This window comes from Salmo trutta, chromosome 22 (assembly GCF_901001165.1).
Source record: "Salmo trutta chromosome 22, fSalTru1.1, whole genome shotgun sequence".
Classification (NCBI taxonomy): Eukaryota; Metazoa; Chordata; class Actinopteri; order Salmoniformes; family Salmonidae; genus Salmo; species Salmo trutta.
The window spans coordinates 19,770,640-19,790,914 of NC_042978.1; the positions used below are offsets into that span (position 1 = coordinate 19,770,640).

General features: G+C 47.7%; 1 protein-coding gene across 1 annotated transcript in view; it reads right to left on the reverse strand.

Annotated features, from left to right (window-relative positions):
- Positions 1 to 361: 361 nt before the first annotated feature.
- trabd2b (TraB domain containing 2B) overlaps positions 362 to 20,275 on the reverse strand; it is a 90,746-nt gene continuing 70,832 nt past the window's right edge. Inside the window, exons 5-7 of the mRNA XM_029707116.1 lie at positions 3,728 to 3,824; positions 1,568 to 1,828; positions 362 to 1,300 (exon numbers count right to left, since the gene is read on the reverse strand). Of these exons, the coding sequence (XP_029562976.1) occupies positions 1,063 to 1,300; positions 1,568 to 1,828; positions 3,728 to 3,824 (596 nt within the window). The 3' untranslated portion in view covers positions 362 to 1,062. The remainder of the gene's footprint in view (positions 1,301 to 1,567; positions 1,829 to 3,727; positions 3,825 to 20,275) is intronic.

Below are 20,275 nucleotides of genomic sequence, written 5' to 3' on the forward strand. Positions count from 1 at the left end.
TACGGTGACTACATAAAAGCTAACCAGAGCGTTGCTGAAAGTGGTGGGAGCAGCAGAAGTGTCCATGACCATGGAGTCTTTATTGGTTTCATATTGGAGATTGAGCGTTTTGTGATTTTAGTTTTTTGTTTAAGCCGCTGTTGCCACCTGGTGGTGAAAGTGGAAGCATGCCGTGTAACTTGATGACAATCCCTGCATTCCAATATGAACCAGTAGAGGGCAGTGAATTCACTTCTTGGAGAATTCTCCTTTACGTTTTCTGTAGGTCAAAGCTTACCTTTATATTAGCGCACCGTGCTTGAAATGGAACTGGCATTAGTATTGACATGCAGGCCTAGAGAAATAGGAACTCCAACTTGAGTGAATTTCCAAAAGTTAATTTTTCTAGGAATCATCAAATGCAAGAAAATATACTCTTCGAGAAATAATAAATATACAATATTTCTTTATGAACAAAATGCACAATTTACAAAAACGTCCAATGTGTGCTCCACGTCCTATGTCTTTAAGATATCAGACCTTATTACAGAGTTATAGCTGTTGTTATAGTGATTAGTATGTCTATTCTCATCATTAATATCAATATTATTCATAATAATAACATTTATTATTATTATTTATCATATTGCTGTCTTGTGATTTTAAGACTTGGCCTCTACAACTGACAACTTCATAATATGGATGTCGTATATACAGTATCTTCCATTAGTTTTCTGATAGAGACGTTTATCTATTTGTCATGTTTGAAAGTTATTCCACACAGTGTGAGTTGAAATAACTCTTCACAGACTGATCCTGCTCCCTTCACAGAAGCCTGAAGACGGACAGCTCTGTCTCAGAAGTCCTTGGTGTGTCTGTCTGCTGTCCTCTACCCTCATATCCATGTCTACATGTTCTATGTTCTATGTTCCATGCCCATAGCAGTTTATTTCCACCTCCAGTTCCCATTTGCAGAATCTTTATATGTAGATCTTTGTATTTTCTAGGGTTGTTGGCACATAACGGTGCTCAGGTATAGAGAAAGTGTGAGTTGTTGTCTGTGGAGAGAGCTCCACCATGTGGTCAGGAGGTGAACAGCAGGTGCGAGGTGAGTAACGTTAGTAGGCAGGTGAGGGCGTGGGTGATGCCGAGGGTGTACTCGGCTGAGCTGGGGGTGGGCAGCGCTGAGGGTGAGGCCTGGCTGGGGGGTTCCACTGGAGGGTAGAGGCCTGTCCTCCTCCTCTGCTCCTGGTGGGTGAGGAGAGGCTCCACCGTCACATAGCCATTGGTTATCCTCACATTAGGCTGAGGAGTTGTGGTGCTGGAGGGTGAGAGAACAAGATCAGTCAGGTTAACAGGAACACTGTGGTAGAGCTTGTTAAAGTCTCTTGCTGTGTGAGTGTCCATCATGTCCTATGAGTGTGCAGTTGCACTGTCTGCTACTCTTCATTTGATGCTATTTTCTGTTGTCATTGAATGGTTTCAATAAATACCTAGAGACAGTGGTAGAGCTTGTTAAAGTCTCTTGCTGTGTGAGTGTCCATCATGTCCTATGAGTGTGAGTGTATTGGTTCTCTTCTTCTCTCACCCGTCACCGATGCGGACCCACAGGTCACTGAAGAGGCGTGGGCGGCCATGGCTGCGGTGGGCCTTCTGGGGGCGCTTGTGTCTCCCAAACTCCTCTAGCTGGCTCAGGCTGTCTGGCAGCAGCATGTGGGGTAGCTCCTCATCCTCCAGCTCCTCCAAACCATCCAGGCTACCATCCAGGTCTGAGGGGCTGGTCACCCAGTCATAGGGAGAAGTTGTACCTGCATCGGAGCCCCCATCGCTGGGGTTCTCTGTTGGTTCTCTGTGGAACAGAACACTATATGCTTATTAAATATCATAGCACTATGGTATAGACCTGGCTATATGTTCACTCATCACTAGAATAGATTAAAGATAACAGAACAATGTTGGTGAGCAGTTTAAGCATATTATGTCAGATATTTTAGGCAGGTTCTTGTATGCTATGTATGCTGTGTGTGAATGTGTAATGGTGTGTGGTTTAAGGTCACCTGTCCACCACGGTGCTCTCTAGTCTATCTATATGGTCCAAAGGGTTTTGAACTTCAAACAGGGACATAATGCCCTCTGTGCTTGTAAAAAGTTGACTAAGTGTCTAAACAAGCCACAAGGGAGGAAGCTGTAACCCATGTGGAGGCTTGTCTGAGTGACATCTGCCCCAACCACCCTGACAACTCAATACCTTAGAAATTCCTCCTTACCATATTCATTTCATTGAAGTAGTCACTAATGTAACGGTCGGATAGGTGAAAGTAAGGGTTCTATTACATTGCTTTGATCAACACAATCATGTGCGAGCAGGAAAGGAGGAAGTTAGAATAGATTTCAAAAGTATTGAAACACGGCCCTACACTAATCCACAAGGAGTTCATTCTTTACCTGTCCTTCCCTATCTGGTTACCGGTAGTTGCCTGTAGGCACAGATATAGGATCAGAAAACCCCAAACCCCATATACCTCAACATCTAGAGGAAACTTCTTCCTACTATGTATATGAAGGGTCATATTGCTTTCCCATCAGTAAACACCCTGGAGGTTTGACATCATAATGAGGCCCCAGGTCCAGACAACACAGTGCTCAGTTCTGTGTTTGCCAGTGTTACACTGACTACAGTGGCTGGCTGCTATAGCCACTCTACACTGAGTCACTTTTTCCTTCTGTCATAATATCTCTATTGAGCAGAGAACATGTGATGCCTCTGGGTTCAGAGACCCAGTTTTGAGGTCTACACTTGATAAACACCCGACAAGCTTCCTGATGTATTGTGTTGCTGTGTCACCTCATATCAGAGAGCACAACATGCTTTGAGGGGTTTTGTGTTTTTGTGTTTCGACCACAATCAGTCCACTTGTCAGTTTTTGAAACAGAACTGCTGTGGCCTTCAGCTCGGCTGGGGCTGGGCCTGGGCCTGCTCTGTGTATGAGCCAGGAAGGAACGGTTTGGTTACAGCTGGAATTTGCAGTGGGGAAGTGAGTTTGTAAAAGCAGTGGCTGGATGGGAGGTTTTACTGTAGCTCTGTTTTATGCGATTTCCCTTGTTGTTCCTAATTGTTCCATTTTCACCCTGGTTCATGTGAGTCTTGTAACCATTAGCGCTGCTATTTTAATGGGCCCAACCTGCTCGGCCCTTGGATCACCCCCCCCCCCCAAGTCCTCCTGCTGCTGCCTGCCTGTTCAGGGTGGGAGAGTTCACGGGAGACTGGGGGCTGGTTTGCGTGAGGAGATGCAGCACCCCTCTCCAGGAGGCAAATGGTTGAGGCCTTTCTATGAGGTAGCCATGCCAAGGGGTAGCAAGGAGCAGGCTGGCCCACCTCTCACAGCTGGCAGGGTGAGGGAGTGAGGGTTGGGGGAATCAAAGGATTCCTACTTAGCTGAGTTCTGGTTGTAATGGTGTACTACATATACTGAAACATGTGTGCTACATTTAGCACATCTGTGGGGGTCAATTAGTACATGTAATGTGTTTCTGCTCTGGAGTGAACATGGTTGATGTGGGATTGTAAAGTTATGGAGTAACTTGTGACTGTGTTTGTGAGAGAGTTCATATGAATTAGTGCTCAATGCCCATACACACATGTATCAATGTGTGTGTTTGTGTTAGTGTGTAAACAACACTGTAGTCTGTGTGTGTATGCATTTGGGTTGTAGCCCTGCTGCGTGGCGGGGTGTGTCTCTGTACTCACTCTGGGATTGGTTCCTGGTAGTGTGATGGTGTGTGCACCACCTCATAGCCCTCCTGTCTCAGGATGTCCAACACACTGTGGTTCCCCAGGAAGTGACCTAACAGGAAACACAACAGGTCAGTTCACATCTCAGATAGGGCCCTGAGTTTTTCCTGATCAGGCAATGTGGTCCAGAAAATGTCTCTTTAGTAATGATGACAGATGGTTACATGACACTCTAGTCTGAATCAGAGGTCTGAGGAGACATGATAGTCTCTAGTCTGAATCAGAGGTCTGAGGAGACATGATAGTCTCTAGTCTGAATCAGAGATCTGAGGAGACATGATAGTCTCTAGTCTGAATCAGAGGTCTGAGGAGACATGATAGTCTCTAGTCTGAATCAGAGGTCTGAGGAGACATGATAGTCTCTAGTCTGAATCAGAGGTCTGAGGAGACATGATAGTCTCTAGTCTGAATCAGAGGTCTGAGGAGACATGATAGTCTCTAGTCTGAATCAGAGGTCTGAAGAGACATGATAGGCTCTAGTCTGAATCAGAGGTCTGAGGAGACAAGATACTCTAGTCTGAATCAGAGGTCTGAAGAGACATGATAGTCTCTAGTCTGAATCAGAGGTCTGAGGAGACATGATAGTCTCTAGTCTGAATCAGAGGTCTGAGGAGACATGATAGTCTCTAGTCTGAATCAGAGATCTGAGGAGACATGATAGTCTCTAGTCTGAATCAGAGGTCTGAGGAGACTTAATAGTCTCTAGTCTGAATCAGAGGTCTGAGGAGACATGATAGTCTCTAGTCTGAATCAGAGGTCTGAGGAGACATGATAGTCTCTAGTCTGAATCAGAGATCTGAGGAGACATGATAGTCTCTAGTCTGAATCAGAGATCTGAGGAGACATGATAGTCTCTAGTCTGAATCAGAGGTCTGAGGAGATATGATAGTCTCTAGTCTGAATCAGAGGTCTGAGGAGACATGATAGTCTCTAGTCTGAATCAGAGGTCTGAGGAGACATGATAGTCTCTAGTCTGAATCAGAGGTCTGAAGAGACATGATAGTCTCTAGTCTGAATCAGAGGTCTGAGGAGACATGATAGTCTCTAGTCTGAATCAGAGGTCTGAGGAGACATGATAGTCTCTAGTCTGAATCAGAGGTCTGAAGAGACATGATAGTCTCTAGTCTGAATCAGAGGTCTGAGGAGACATGATAGTCTCTAGTCTGAATCAGAGGTCTGAGGAGACAAGATACTCTAGTCTGAATCAGAGGTCTGAGGAGACATGATAGTCTCTAGTCTGAATCAGAGGTCTGAGGAGACATGATAGTCTCTAGTCTGAATCAGAGGTCTGAGGAGACATGATAGTCTCTAGTCTGAATCAGAGATCTGAGGAGACATGATAGTCTCTAGTCTGAATCAGAGGTCTGAGGAGACTTGATAGTCTCTAGTCTGAATCAGAGGTCTGAGGAGACATGATAGTCTCTAGTCTGAATCAGAGGTCTGAGGAGACATGATAGTCTCTAGTCTGAATCAGAGATCTGAGGAGACATGATAGTCTCTAGTCTGAATCAGAGATCTGAGGAGACATGATAGTCTCTAGTCTGAATCAGAGGTCTGAGGAGATATGATAGTCTCTAGTCTGAATCAGAGGTCTGAGGAGACATGATAGTCTCTAGTCTGAATCAGAGGTCTGAGGAGACATGATAGTCTCTAGTCTGAATCAGAGGTCTGAAGAGACATGATAGTCTCTAGTCTGAATCAGAGGTCTGAGGAGACATGAAAGTCTCTAGTCTGAATCAGAGGTCTGAAGAGACATGATAGTCTCTAGTCTGAATCAGAGATCTGAGGAGACATGATAGTCTCTAGTCTGAATCAGAGATCTGAGGAGACATGATAGTCTCTAGTCTGAATCAGAGATCTGAGGAGACATGATAGTCTCTAGTCTGAATCAGAGGTCTGAGGAGATATGATAGTCTCTAGTCTGAATCAGAGGTCTGATGAGACAGGGCAGAGCCTGTTATGGTGGCAGTGAGACCATCCTTAGTTCCTAACACATATTGGCCCTTGATCATTCACTACACTTGTTCCTAATGACCCCATATTGTAGTGCACTCTGCTCCTGGCCCCCTTCCCCAAACCCCCTGTGTGTATATATGTGTGTGTGTTTGTGTGTGTGTGTGTGTGTGTGTGTGTGTGTGTGTATGTGTGTGTGTGTGTGTGTGTGTGTGTGTGTGTGTGTGTGTGTGTGTGTGTGTGTGTGTGTGTGTGTGTGTGTGTGTGTGTGTGATTCCTTCACTCTGACATCAAACAGACATGCCCCAGCCCCACTCTGATGAAAGCTGTTTTATTCCTCTCTACAGTTGATAATCCCAGGTGTCACTCAACCCAGCAATAAGGCCTAATGCTCTCTGACATCACCCCCTCAGCACGCTCCTCCAGCTTATTAACAGCACGCTGACAATCTTCAAGCTCCCTAGCTCGCCAGCTTTTTCAGACCCTCTATTTTATTATTATGATTTTTCTGATCATTCCTGAAGGAGAAAAAAGCGGTACTACACTTTCTTGGCGGCGGAGTTCAAAGGCTGCGTTGGGATTGGCATGATGAGAGAGGAGAGGCTACCGCAGAGTGTCGGCCAGATCAGACGGCCAGATTACAGCACTCTCCCTCCCCCACACCAGGCCCCTCCAGAGGAGAGAGAGGAGAGAGGAGAGAGGAGGGAGGTGGGGGGATGTCGCAGGAAGGCCAAGAAGATCATCAGGGACCTCAGCTACCCGAGCCACGGCCTGTTCTCCCCGCTTCCATCAGTCAGACGCGGGCAGTACAGGAGCATCATGGCTGAAACTAACAGACTGACCAATAACTTCTACACCCAGATCATCAGGCTGCTGAATAGCCACCACCCCGATGGACATTCAATAGCTACCACTACTCCTAGCCCCCTCCACTCCGCCTTTCTACTCCTCTCCTCCTCTCTCCTGTCCTCTCCTGTCCTCTCCACAGCTGAAGGCTGCTCCCAGAATGGACGCTGACAGCTTCAATGACCCTCATGTCTGTGTAAAGCAGATATTTCATTCATTTCAGCTATGAAGCCCTTTTGCGGTCAGTGAAAAAAAGCCCTGTGATTCCTCCTGTGAGGTCAAGCTGTCTGATGTGTCTTGTTTATTTTGTCTCTGTTTGATGTCATACATAAACAGTCTGAACCGAGTTCTTACTGAGGCGTACGGTTACCACAGGCAGAGGAAGTCATTTAGTCTGGTCCGGGGTATGTGTGGGATGAATTAGAAGTGTGTGTGTGTGTGTGTGTGTGGTCATCTCTCTTCCTGGCCACCAGACAGCCACAGAGTTAAGGACTGTAGCCAGCAACACACACCTGCTACAGGGGGCCAAGTGTAGCCTCCTGTCTGTCTGGTCTGTCTCTCTCAGAGGGAATGTTTCTGACTCTAGAGACCATTAGTGGAGCTAGAAAATACATTTCTGATATCTCGCATTCTTCTCTCTTTCTTGATTTGTCAGGGTGCTTTCACGGATCCCCTGTATGAGCCTGGAGCTTTAGGTATCCTGATCCACGCTACAAAGCATGTGTGAAACGCAAACGAACCCAGGCTGAAACGAATCCTGGACCCGTGTGAGTAACGGTTCCAAAATCCAGGACAAGAGTACCAGGTATTGTGACGCGGCAGTGCGAGCCGCGCTGTAAACTAGCTAGCTTGCTAACGTTATGTAGAATGTGCATCTCTCAAATCACACCCTGAAACAGTTATTTACAGGTCTTGTAAAAGCAAAACATAGTTTGTAGAATAAAATAAAAAAAATGCTTCAGGAAACCGAACGAGGTTTCCAAATTGCATATGTAAAAACGCACTCAATCCCTCACCCACACCCAAAAAACCCACACATGCAAACAAACATTCAAACACACCTGCAACACACACAAACACACACAGTCAATAGCCACATATTCAGCCTCTTTCTCTCCCCATCCCTCTCACCTCTATAGTAGCGTGTGTCTGGTTGCCACCCAGGCTGAGGGCTTTGTGGGCCTGACTCCAGCCGTGTCAGCACCTCATTCCTCCCTCAGCCCATCCTCGCCTTGCTCCACTCCTCCCTCCATCCCTCCCTCTACCCATCCCTGCACCCTGTCAATATAGTCAAGCGACGCTGAATGGTGAGTGGACATACGGATAATCCCTCTACTATAGAGAGTGATGTGGATAGGGACAGGCAAGTGGGAGAGGGAGGCTGTACCAGTGTAAGAAGGAGGGATCCATGCTCTCAAAGCATGGGCAGGCAGGCTGGCTGGTGGACACCTGAGGTGGAGGAGGGGGACGATGGCGTAGACCTCTACACACAGAACACATGCTGGCCGCTGTTACTATGCTGCAAACAAACACAAGCTGTTGCTTCACAGGCTGTGGAACAACAGACCGTGAAAAAAAGGGAGAGGACAAGAGAAGAGAGGGATGAGGAGAGAGACAAAGGGGTGATGATGGAATGGAAACAAACCACACAAATCTGGACTCCGAGAAAAAAAGTTGGCCAAGGAAAAGAAGGATGCATTCCTCTACCCTAATTGGAAATATGAGTGCTATCTGATGCATGTGTGTGTGCGCGTTCACAACGTGCAAGTGTGTGTGTGTGTGTGTGTGTATATATGTGGGTATGCGTGTGTATGCATGCAATCTTGTGTGTGGGCACGTACATGCATGTGAGTGTGTACCTGCCTCTGTAGAGATGCTTGGGGAAGTCCCTGTCTGACTCACTGCCAGAGTGCTATCAGCCCCTTCCACATGGTGAGAATGAGTAATGTAACACAGTTTTAATAACTCCAGCATCCCTGCACTGTAACCCTGGGTGTACATGTATACTTCTACAGTACCAGCTCATCTATAAATCACCTCCCAGCCTTCTAGTCAACAAACCGGGGGAGAGAAATTCTAGCCGTAGTGCATCTGAACTAGCTGAACCATGGTGTTGAACAGAGCAGCTCTCGCTTGACGTGGAAATCTAAAGGAAGGAATCAGGAAATTCCACCCTGAAGCTCTCAGGCTCTGTTTTAGTAGTGGGATTAATGGGAATCAGGAGTGCTTCCCCTCCTTACCCCTCCTCATCCCTTTCTCCTCCCCTCCTCCCCTTCATAATGATTTCATTTCCTATGCATGCAGCCCAATAAGTGCTTCCACCGGTGGGGTGTGATGACCGATGACCGGGAACGTTCGTGTCCCAGTTCTGGTTCCCTAATGCATCAAGACACCATCGGCCATTTTTATATGTATAACATGGAATGATTCCTTGGCTAATAGCACCCTTCTACAACTGTTTATTTAAGACAACACACATCACATCTTGACTACCCCCCGTAGAGGGGGTGAGACCCTCTGAATGCCATTACCGGTGGGGTGTGATGACCAATGATTGTGAACGGTCGTGTCCCGGTCCAGGTCCCCTAAATACTTATTTACCCCCTGTAGGTCAAGCCCTTTTATGCTGCATACTCAGAGACACACAGCCTGACCATGGCAACCTTGGCTCTGCACCACATGGACTATGTCAGGACCACTGTAGGGGCCAGTGGTTTTCTGTAGGAACATTTAAAGTGTTTCCTGCTGGCATTACATATTTAGACTGTCTGTATGCTCTCACTCTGTGTCTGCCAGACCCCACAGGCTACAGTCACTGCTGCTACACTGCTGTGTGTGAACCTCCCCTGGCAGACAGAGACAGAGAGAGGGAGGGAGGAGAGAAGGAGCGAGAGAGACTGCGGAAGAAGGGAGATGAAAGACGGAGGTAAGGCAAGAGAAAAGATCGTGAGGAGGGGGAGACGGGGATTTGCTGGGCTAGGCCTGTGGTGGGGTTAAAACATTTAGTGAAAATTGCCCCCTCAGTTTGTTTTTGTTGCTGACAGCTGAGGTCTTAACTCCTTCTCTGCTAGGACAGGACGGGAGGGGGAGGGCAGCTGGCAGGCGTCTGGAGAAAGGCTCCTTTCTTACACACACAGACACACAGACAGACACACACACACATGCTGACGGTAGCTATGCTGTGCATGAATGTGATGGAAGCCATGGCATCCTCATAGACCCCCACTCAAAGGTCTCTTTATCGCTCTCATCTCATTCCTGCTCCAACTTTCATCATTTCATTTCCTCTCCTCCACCCTTCACCCCCTCATCCCTCTTTATTGCAACAAGTCCCTCTGCTACATGTTAGATACATTTGTAGCTCTCAGATCAGCTGATACATAGTAATTAATGACAGACTTTAGACAAATTGTGTAAAGAATTGCAAGTGTAATGGACCTTGTGTGTCTGTGTGCATTTGTATGTCTGTGCAATACATGCAACGTGTGCCGGTATGTGTGACAAAGAGGATGTGTGTGTTTGTATTAGCTAGAGGAGAGTTATGGAGATGGAGTGAGTGTACTAGTGTCAGTGCAATGTGGCGTAGCAGCCATTAGTGCTGAATGAGCTGTGATATGTTGTTCCAGAGGCTAATGAAGCATGTAATCTACCAGCAGACTAATGAGCCCTACTGATCTAATTAGAGCTGCCTGGGATCAACACCAGCACACAGGCTAATGCTAAGCTAACACGTCAGGGCCTGAGAGGGACAGAGAGAGGGGCTGAGAGAGGCTACAGGACAGCCAGAGAGAGGGACAGAGGCTACGGGCCTTACAGAGAGAGGGGCTGAGAGAGGCTACAGGACAGCCAGAGAGAGGGACAGAGGCTACGGGCCTTACAGAGAGAGGGGCTGAGAGAGGCTACAGGACAGCCAGAGAGAGGGACAGAGGCTACAGGCCTGACAGAGAGAGGGTCTGAGAGAGGATACAGGCCTGACAGAGAGAGGGACTGAGAGAGGATACAGGCCTGACAGAATGAGGGGCTGAGAGAGGCTACAGGCCTGACAGAATGAGGGGCTGAGAGAGGCTACAGGCCTGACAGAATGAGGGGCTGAGAGAGGCTACAGGCCTGACAGAATGAGGGGCTGAGAGAGACTACAGGCCTGCCAGAGAGAAGGACAGAGGTTATGGGCCTGACAGAGAAAGGGGCTGAGAGAGGATACAAGCCTGACAGAGAAAGGGGCTGAGAGAGGACACAGGCCTGCCAGAGAGAGGGGCTGAGAGAGGATACAGGCCTGACAGAAAGAGGAACTGAGGATACAGGCCTGACAGAAAGAGGGACTGAGGCTACAGGCCTGACAGAGAAAGGGGCTGAGAGGATACAGGCCTGACAGAAAGAGGAACTGAGGATACAGGCCTGACAGAAAGAGGAACTGAGGATACAGGCCTGACAGAAAGAGGAACTGAGGATACAGGCCTGACAGAGAGAAGGACAGAGGTTATGGGCCTGACAGAGAAAGGGGCTGAGAGAGGCTACAGGCCTGACAGAGAGAGGGTCTGAGGCTACAGGCCTGACAGAGAGAGGGGCTGAGAGAGGATACAGGCCTGACAGAATGAGGGGCTGAGAGAGGCTACAGGCCTGACAGAATGAGGGGCTGAGAGAGGCTACAGGCCTGCCAGAGAGAAGGACAGAGGTTATGGGCCTGACAGAGAAAGGGGCTGAGAGAGGATACAAGCCTGACAGAGAAAGGGGCTGAGAGAGGACACAGGCCTGCCAGAGAGAGGGGCTGAGAGAGGCTACAGGCCTGACAGAGAGGGACTGAGAGAGGATACAGGCCTGACAGAGAAAGGGGCTGAGAGAGGACACAGGCCTGCCAGAGAGAGGGGCTGAGAGAGGCTACAGGCCTGACAGAGAGAGGGACTGAGAGAGGATACAGGCCTGACAGAGAGAGGGGCTGAGAGAGGATACAGGCCTGACAGAGAGAGGGACTGAGAGAGGATACAGGCCTGACAGAAAGAGGGACTAAGAGAGGCTACAGGCCTGACAGAGAGAGGGACTGAGAGAGGATACAGGCCTGACAGAGAGAGGGACTGAGAGAGGATACAGGCCTGACAGAGAGAAGGACAGAGGTTATGGGCCTGACAGAGAGAGGGACTGAGAGAGGATACAGGACTGACAGAATGAGGGACTGAGAGAGGATACAGGCCTGACAGAGAGAGGGACTAAGAGAGGCTACAGGCCTGACAGAGAGAGGGACTGAGAGAGGATACAGGCCTGACAGAGAGAGGGGCTGAGAGAGGATACAGGCCTGACAGAAAGAGGGACTAAGAGAGGCTACAGGCCTGACAGAGAGAGGGACTGAGAGAGGATACAGGCCTGACAGAATGAGGGACTGCGAGAGGATACAGGCCTGACAGAGAGAGGGGCTGAGAGAGGATACAGGCCTGACAGAGAGAGGGGCTGAGAGAGGATACAGGCCTGACAGAGAGAGGGGCTGAGAGAGGATATAGGCCTGACAGAGAGAGGGGCTGAGAGAGGATATAGGCCTGACAGAGAAAGGGGCTGAGAGAGGACACAGGCCTGCCAGAGAGAGGGGCTGAGAGAGGCTACAGGCCTGACAGAGAGAGGGACTGAGAGAGGATACAGGCCTGACAGAAAGCGGAACTGAGGCTACAGGCCTGACAGAGAGAAGGACAGAGGTTATGGGCCTGACAGAGAGAGGGTCTGAGAGAGGCTACAGGCCTGACAGAAAGAGGAACTGAGGCTACAGGCCTGACAGAGAGAAGGACAGAGGTTATGGACCTGACAGAGAAAGGGGCTGAGAGAGGATACAAGCCTGACAGAGAAAGGGGCTGAGAGGATACAGGCCTGACAGAAAGAGGGGCTGAGAGGATACAGGCCTGCCAGAGAGAGGGGCTGAGAGAGGCTACAGGCCTGACAGAGAGAGGGACTGAGAGAGGATACAGGCCTGACAGAGAAAGGGGCTGAGAGAGGACACAGGCCTGCCAGAGAGAGGGGCTGAGAGAGGCTACAGGCCTGACAGAGAGAGGGACTGAGAGAGGATACAGGCCTGACAGAGAGAGGGGCTGAGAGAGGATACAGGCCTGACAGAGAGAAGGACTGAGAGAGGATACAGGCCTGACAGAAAGAGGGACTAAGAGAGGATACAGGCCTGACAGAGAGAGGGACTGAGAGAGGATACAGGCCTGACAGAGAGAGGGACTGAGAGAGGATACAGGCCTGACAGAGAGAAGGACTAAGAGAGGATACAGGCCTGACAGAGAGAGGGACTGAGAGAGGATACAGGCCTGACAGAGAGAGGGTCTGAGAGAGGATACAGGCCTGACAGAAAGAGGAACTGAGGCTACAGGCCTGACAGAGAGAGGGGCTGAGAGAGGATACAGGCCTGACAGAATGAGGGGCTGAGAGGATACAGGCCTGCCAGAGAGAGGGGCTGAGAGAGGCTACAGGCCTGACAGAGAGAGGGACTGAGAGAGGATACAGGCCTGACAGAGAAAGGGGCTGAGAGAGGACACAGGCCTGCCAGAGAGAGGGGCTGAGAGAGGCTACAGGCCTGACAGAGAGAGGGACTGAGAGAGGATACAGGCCTGACAGAGAGAGGGGCTGAGAGAGGATACAGGCCTGACAGAGAGAAGGACTGAGAGAGGATACAGGCCTGACAGAAAGAGGGACTAAGAGAGGATACAGGCCTGACAGAGAGAGGGACTGAGAGAGGATACAGGCCTGACAGAGAGAGGGACTGAGAGAGGATACAGGCCTGACAGAGAGAAGGACTAAGAGAGGATACAGGCCTGACAGAGAGAGGGACTGAGAGAGGATACAGGCCTGACAGAGAGAGGGACTGATAGAGGATACAGGCCTGACAGAGAAAGGGGCTGAGAGAGGACACAGGCCTGCCAGAGAGAGGGGCTGAGAGAGGCTACAGGCCTGACCGAGAGAGGGACTGAGAGAGGATACAGGCCTGACAGAGAGAGGGGCTGAGAGAGGCTACAGGCCTGACAGAGAGAGGGACTGAGAGAGGATACAGGCCTGACAGAGAGAGGGGCTGAGAGAGGATACAGGCCTGACAGAGAGAAGGACTGAGAGAGGATACAGGCCTGACAGAAAGAGGGACTAAGAGAGGATACAGGCCTGACAGAGAGAGGGACTGAGAGAGGATACAGGCCTGACAGAGAGAGGGACTGATAGAGGCTACAGGCCTGACAGAGAGAGGGACTGAGAGAGGCTACAGGCCTGCCAGAGAGAGGGACTGAGAGAGGATACAGGCCTGACAGAAAGAGGGACTAAGAGAGGATACAGGCCTGACAGAAAGAGGGACTAAGAGAGGATACAGGCCTGACAGAAAGAGGGACTGTCACTATGGGCCCAACACCTAACCTTACAGCAGATTAATTATTAGTAGTTATAATGATAACAGGGGACTGTGTCATACATACTTTATGTAGAATGCTATGGGTCAGGACTCAGGACTGAAAAAATATGTAAGAATGTCAATACTATGTTCGTGACAGGTTGTCATGAATCTGCCTTGCGCTGTATAGAGACTGTAAGGAGAGGAGACAGAAAAGTGATGGGGCTCCACACTGGGTCTTCTGCTAATGGGGAGATGACTGATGAAAACATTATGTTTTAATATCGCACCTCTTCAGCTCTGACTTGTAGTGAATCTAATATCAGACGGACCTTATATGAGCACCTGTGTGTGTGTATCTGCCTGTCTACTGTGTGTGCGTGTGTGTCTGTCTCTGTGTGTCTGTGTATGTGTGTGTGTCTGTGTGTATATGTGTGTGTGTGTGTGTGTGTGTGCGTGTGAGTTAAAGATGTATGAGAGCCAAAAAAGGCAGTCTCCCCGCCACAGTCCCAGCTCAGCGACAGGGGAGACGGGGCCTGTGCATCGTCAGTCTCACGCAGGGTTAGGCAGAGAGGGACACGTCAGCCCAACAGGGTGGGCACTAAGACAGAGGCACCACTGTTAAATGATACACATCCACACCGATACAGTAACACACACCATGCCACACCTGTACAAATACAATACTAAACTAATCGTCTTTCCCTGGTGTCTCCTCCTCTCTCGCTCCATAAAACGTTCCTACCTGGAGGAGGGAAGACATGGAAAGACAGTGAGACAGAGCAGATGGAGTTAGGGAGGAGAGACAGATAGTCAGTGTGATAAAGGGGGATGGAGGCAGACAGGAAAGCAGACAGAGACAGATGGAAGAAGAGAGAGAGGGGAGAAGAAAGAGAGAGGGGAGAAGAAAGCGAGAGGGGAGAAGAAAGAGAGAGGGGGAGGCGTTGTGACAAAGCAGGCGACATCTAGAGTGCAAGAATACAACCATGGCTTTAACCCACCACTTCACATGCAACTGCAAAACACATCTGTCCAAACATGAACAATAACCTATTACACACACACACACACACACACACACACACACACACACACACACACACACACACACACACACACACTTTCTCTCCTTCAGTGTGTGTATCAGTGAAGTGGTGGCTGGGCTATGGCTGCTGCAGGACATTCCAGGGGATGTTTTCAATAAGGGAATGAAGGCAGCATCAAGGAACTAGCAAATGGAAACCTGCTGAAACACTGCTCTCTGACTCCAACACACTGCCACACCAGTTACCATTTCCTCCTCCTACATGTACGTGCGTATTGCTGTGTTATATAGAGAAAGTGTGTGTGTATGTGTGTGTGTGTGTGTGTGTGTGTGTGTGTGTGTGTGTGTGTGTGTGTGTGTGTGTGTGTGTGTGTGTGCGCGCGCGCGCGCGTGTGTGTGTGTGTTTAACTATATCTTTGTGGACCAGAAATCCCCACCAAAAAAGTAAACAAACAAAACATTTGACCAACTACGGACATTTTGTTGGTCCCCACAAGATCAAATGCTATTTCTAGGGGATTTAGGGTTAAGGTTAGAATTTGTGTTAGTATTAGGGTTAGGAGCTAGGGGTAGGTTTAGGTTTAGGGTTAGGAGCTAGGGTTAGGTTTAGGTTTAGGGTTAGGAGCTAGGGTTAGGTTTAGGTTTAGGAGCTAGGGTTAGTTTTAGGTTTAGGGTTAGGAGCTAGGGTTAGGTTTAGGGTTAGGGTTAGGAGCTAGGGTTAGTTTTGGGGTTAGGGTTAGGAGCTAGGGTTAGTTTTAGGTTCAGGGTTAGGAGCTAGGGTTAGGTTTAGGGTTAGGGTTAGGAGCTAGGGTTAGTTTTAGGGTTAGAGTTAGGAGCTAGGGTTAGTTTTAAGGTTAGGGTTAGGAGCTAGGGTTAGGTTTAGGGTTAGGGTTAGGAGCTAGGGTTAGTTTTAGGGTTAGGGTTAGGAGCTAGGGTTAGATTCAGGGTTAAGATTACGGTTAGGTTTCTGGGTTAAGGTTAGGGTTAGGGTTAAGGTTAAGGTTAGGGTTAAGGTTAGGGTTAGGGTAGGGGTTAGGTTGAGGGTCAGGGTTAGGGATTAAGGAAAATAGGATTTTGAATTGGACTGAATTGTGTGTCCCCACAAGGGTGTGGTGTGTGTGTGTGGGGGGGGGTTAGGGTTAGGGTTAGGGTTAGGGTTAGGGGGCTGTGTGTTTGTTGGCAAATGAAAGAGAAGGTGCGTGTGAGTACGCTGTTAACCTCTTAACCAATTACTATCAGCTGGTGCTGTGTCATTCTGTACATGGAAAAGTGAACAATATTTTCTTGGCCAGATCACCAGTATAGTATGCCATACTGAAACTGTCCTTAGTGTAGAAGGCTGATGTTACATAACACTACAGTAAGAGTAGAGAAACAGTAACACTACAGTAAAAGTAACAGTAACACTACAGTAACAGTAACAGTAATCGTAACACTACAGTAACAGTAACAGTGCAGTAACAGAAACTGTAACAGTACAGGAACAGTAACACTACAGTAACAGAAACAGTAACACTACAGTAACAGTAACACTACAGTAACAGTAAAACTACCATAAAAGTAACAGTAAAAGGAACAGTAAATGTAACAGTAACTATACAGTAACAGTAACACTACGGTAACAGCAACAGCAAAAGCAACAGTAACAGTACAGGAAAAGTAACAGTAAAAGTAACAGTAACAGTACAATTAAAAGTCACACCACAGTAACAGTACAGGAACAGTAACAGCAAAAGTAACAGTAACATAACAGAAACCGTAACTGTAACAGTACAGTGACAGTAACAGTAACAGTAACACTACAGTATCAATAACAGTAACAGTAACAGTAACACTACAGTAACACTAGAATAACAATAACATTAACACTACAGTAACAGTAACACTACAGTAACAGTAAGAGTAACAGTAACACTACAGTAACAGTAACAGTAACTTTAAAAGTAACACTACAGTAACAGTATCAGTAACTGTAACACTACAGTAACAGTAACACTACAGTAACAGTAACACTACAGTAACAGTAACAGTAACACTACAGTAACAGTAACACTACAGTAACAGAAACAGTAACACTACAGTAACAGTAACAGTAACACTACAGTATCAGTACCACTAGAGTAACAGTAAGAGTAACAGTAACAGTAACACTACAGTAACAGTATCACTACAGTAACAGTACAGCAACAGTAACAGTAACACAAACACTACAGTAACAGTAACAGTAACATTAACACTACAGTAACAGTAAGAGTAACAATGACACTACAGTAACAGTAACAGTAACACTACAGGAACAGTAACAATAGCAGTATTAGTAACAGTAACAGTAAAAGCAGCAGTACAGTAACCCTAACAGTAACACTACAGTAACAGTAGCATTAACAGTAACAGTAACACTACAGTAACAGTAACAGTACCAGTACAAGTACCAGTAACAGTAACAGTAACACTACAGTAACAGTATCAGTATCAGTATCAGTAACAGTAACACTACAGTAACACTACAGTAACACTACAGTAACAGTAACACTACAGTAACAGTAACAGTATCAGTAACAGTAACACTACAGTATAGAGGTCGACCGATTATGATTTGTCAACGCCGATACCGATACCGATTATTGGAGGACCAAAAACCCGATACCAATTAATCGGCCGATTTTTATTTATTTATTTGTAATAATGACAATTACAACAATACTGAATGAACACTTATTTTAACTTAATATAATACATCAATCAAATCAATTTAGCCTCAAATAAACAATGAAACATGTTCAATTTGGTTTAAATAATGCAAAAACAAAGTGTTGGAGAAGAAAGTAAAAGTGCAATATGTGCCATGTAAAAAAGCTAACGTTGAAGTTCCTTGCTCAGAACATATGAAAGCTGGTGGTTCCTTTTAACATGAGTTTTCAATATTCCCAGGTAAGAAGTTTTAGGTTGAGGTTATTATAGGACTATTTCTCCTATACCATTTGTATTTCTGTAACGGGCGTCATATAGAGGGGACCAAGGCGCAGCGTGTTGCGTGCTCATAATTATATTTTAATGAAAACGAACACTTATACAAAAGAAACAAAACGGCAGTCAACAGTTCTGTCAGGTTACGTGAACGAAACAGAAAACATAGAATGCCCACCCATATCACATCCTGACCTAACTAAACAGGGAAAAAACAGCTCTCTTAGGTCAGAGCGTGACAGAACCCGTGCCAGACCGTGGATCATCGCCGGAAGCTTTGGACCGCCAACCACCGCTGAAGACTCTAGGCTGCAGACCGCCGCTGAAGGTTCTGGGCTGCAGACCGCCGCTGAAACTCTGGGCTGCAGACCGCTGCTGAAGACTCTGGGCTGCAGACCACTGCTGAAAACTCTGGGCTGCAGACCGCCGCTGAAGACTCTGGGCTGCAGACCGCCGCTGAATACTCTGGGCTGCAGACCGCCGCTGGAGGCTCCGGACTGGGGAGCGTCGCTGGAGGCTCCAGACTGGGGAGCGTTGCTGGAGGCTCCGGACTGGGGAGCGTCGCTGGAGGCTCCGTGCTGAGGAGCGTTGCTGGAGGCTCCAGACTGGGGAGCGTCGCTGGAGGCTCCTTACTGGTGAGCGTCGCTGAAGGCTCTGGACTGAGGAGCATCGCTGGAGGCTCCGGACTGAGGAGCGTTGCCGGAGGCTCCTGACTGGGAAGCGTCATTATAGGTTCTGGACTAGGGACCGTTGCTGCAGGCTCCATGCCATGGATCATCTCTACAGGTTCCGCGCCATGGATCATCACTGGAGGCTTCGTACCATGGATCATTTCTACAGGCTCCGGGCCATGGATCATTCCTACAGGCTTCTTGCCATGGATTATCCCTACAGGCTCCGGACCATGGATAATCCCTACAGGCTCCGGGCCATGGATAATCCCTACAGGCTTCTTGCCATGGATAATCCCTACAGGCTCCGGGCCATGGATTACCTCTGGAGGCTTCGTGCCATGGAACATCCCTACAGGCTTCGTGCCATGGATCATCTCTAGAGGCTTCGGACCATAGATTATCACTGGAGGCTTTTCTCGTGGAGCTGGAAGAGGTCTCACCGGACTGGAGAGACGCACTGAGGACCGGGTGCGCACAGCTCTCTTAGGTCAGAGCGTGACAATTTCATATACCTTTGACTATTGGATGTTCTTATAGGAATTTTAGTATTGCCAGTGTAACAGTATAGCTTCAGTCCCTCTCCTCGCCCTTACCTGGGCTCGAACCAGGAACACATCGACAACAGCCACCCTCGAAGTACCGTTACCCATTGCTCCACAAAAGCCGCGGCCCTTGCAGAGCAAGGGGAACAACTACTCCAAGTCTCAGAGCGAGTGACGTTTGAAACGCTATTAGCGCGCACCCCGCTAACTAGCTAGCCATTTCACATCGGTTACACCAGACTAATCTCGGGAGTTGATAGGTTTGAAGTCATAAACAGCGCAATGCTTGAAGCATTTCAAAGAGCTGCTGGCAAACGCACGAAAGTGCTGTTTGAATGAATGCTTACGAGCCTGCTGCTGCCTACCATCACTCAGTCAGACTGCTCTATCAAATCATAGACTCAATTATAACATAATAACACACAGAAATACGAGCCTTTGGTCATTAATATGGTCGAATCCGGAAAATATAATTTTGAAAACAAAACGTTTATTCTTTCAGTGAAATACGGAATCGTTCCGTATTTTATCTAACGGGTGGCATCCATAAGTCTAAATATTGCTGTTACATTGTACAACCTTCAATGTTATGTCATAATTATGTACAATTCTGGCAAATTAATTACGGTCTTTGTTAGAAATAAATGGACTTCACACAGTTCACAACGAGCCAGGCGGCCCAAACTGCTGCATATACCCTGACTGCTTGCACGGAACGCAAGAGAAGTGACACAATTTCCCTAATTATAAGAAATTCATGTTAGCAGGCAATATTAACTAAATATACAGGTTTAAAAATATATACTTGTGTATTGATTTTAAAGAAAGGCATTGATGTTTATGGTTCGGTTTGGTGCAACGACAGTGCTAAATCATCACCCGTTTGGCAAAGTAGGCTGTGATTCGATGAGAAATTAACAGGCACCGCATCGATTATATGCAACGCAGGACACGCTAGATAAACTAGTAATATCATCAACCATGTGTAGTTAACTACTGATTATGTGAAGCTTGATTGATTTTTATAAGTTTAATGCTAGCTAGCAACTTACCTTGGCTTCTTGCTACCCTCGCGTAACAGGTAGTCAGCCTACCACGCAGGCTCCTCGTAGAGTGCAAAGTAAG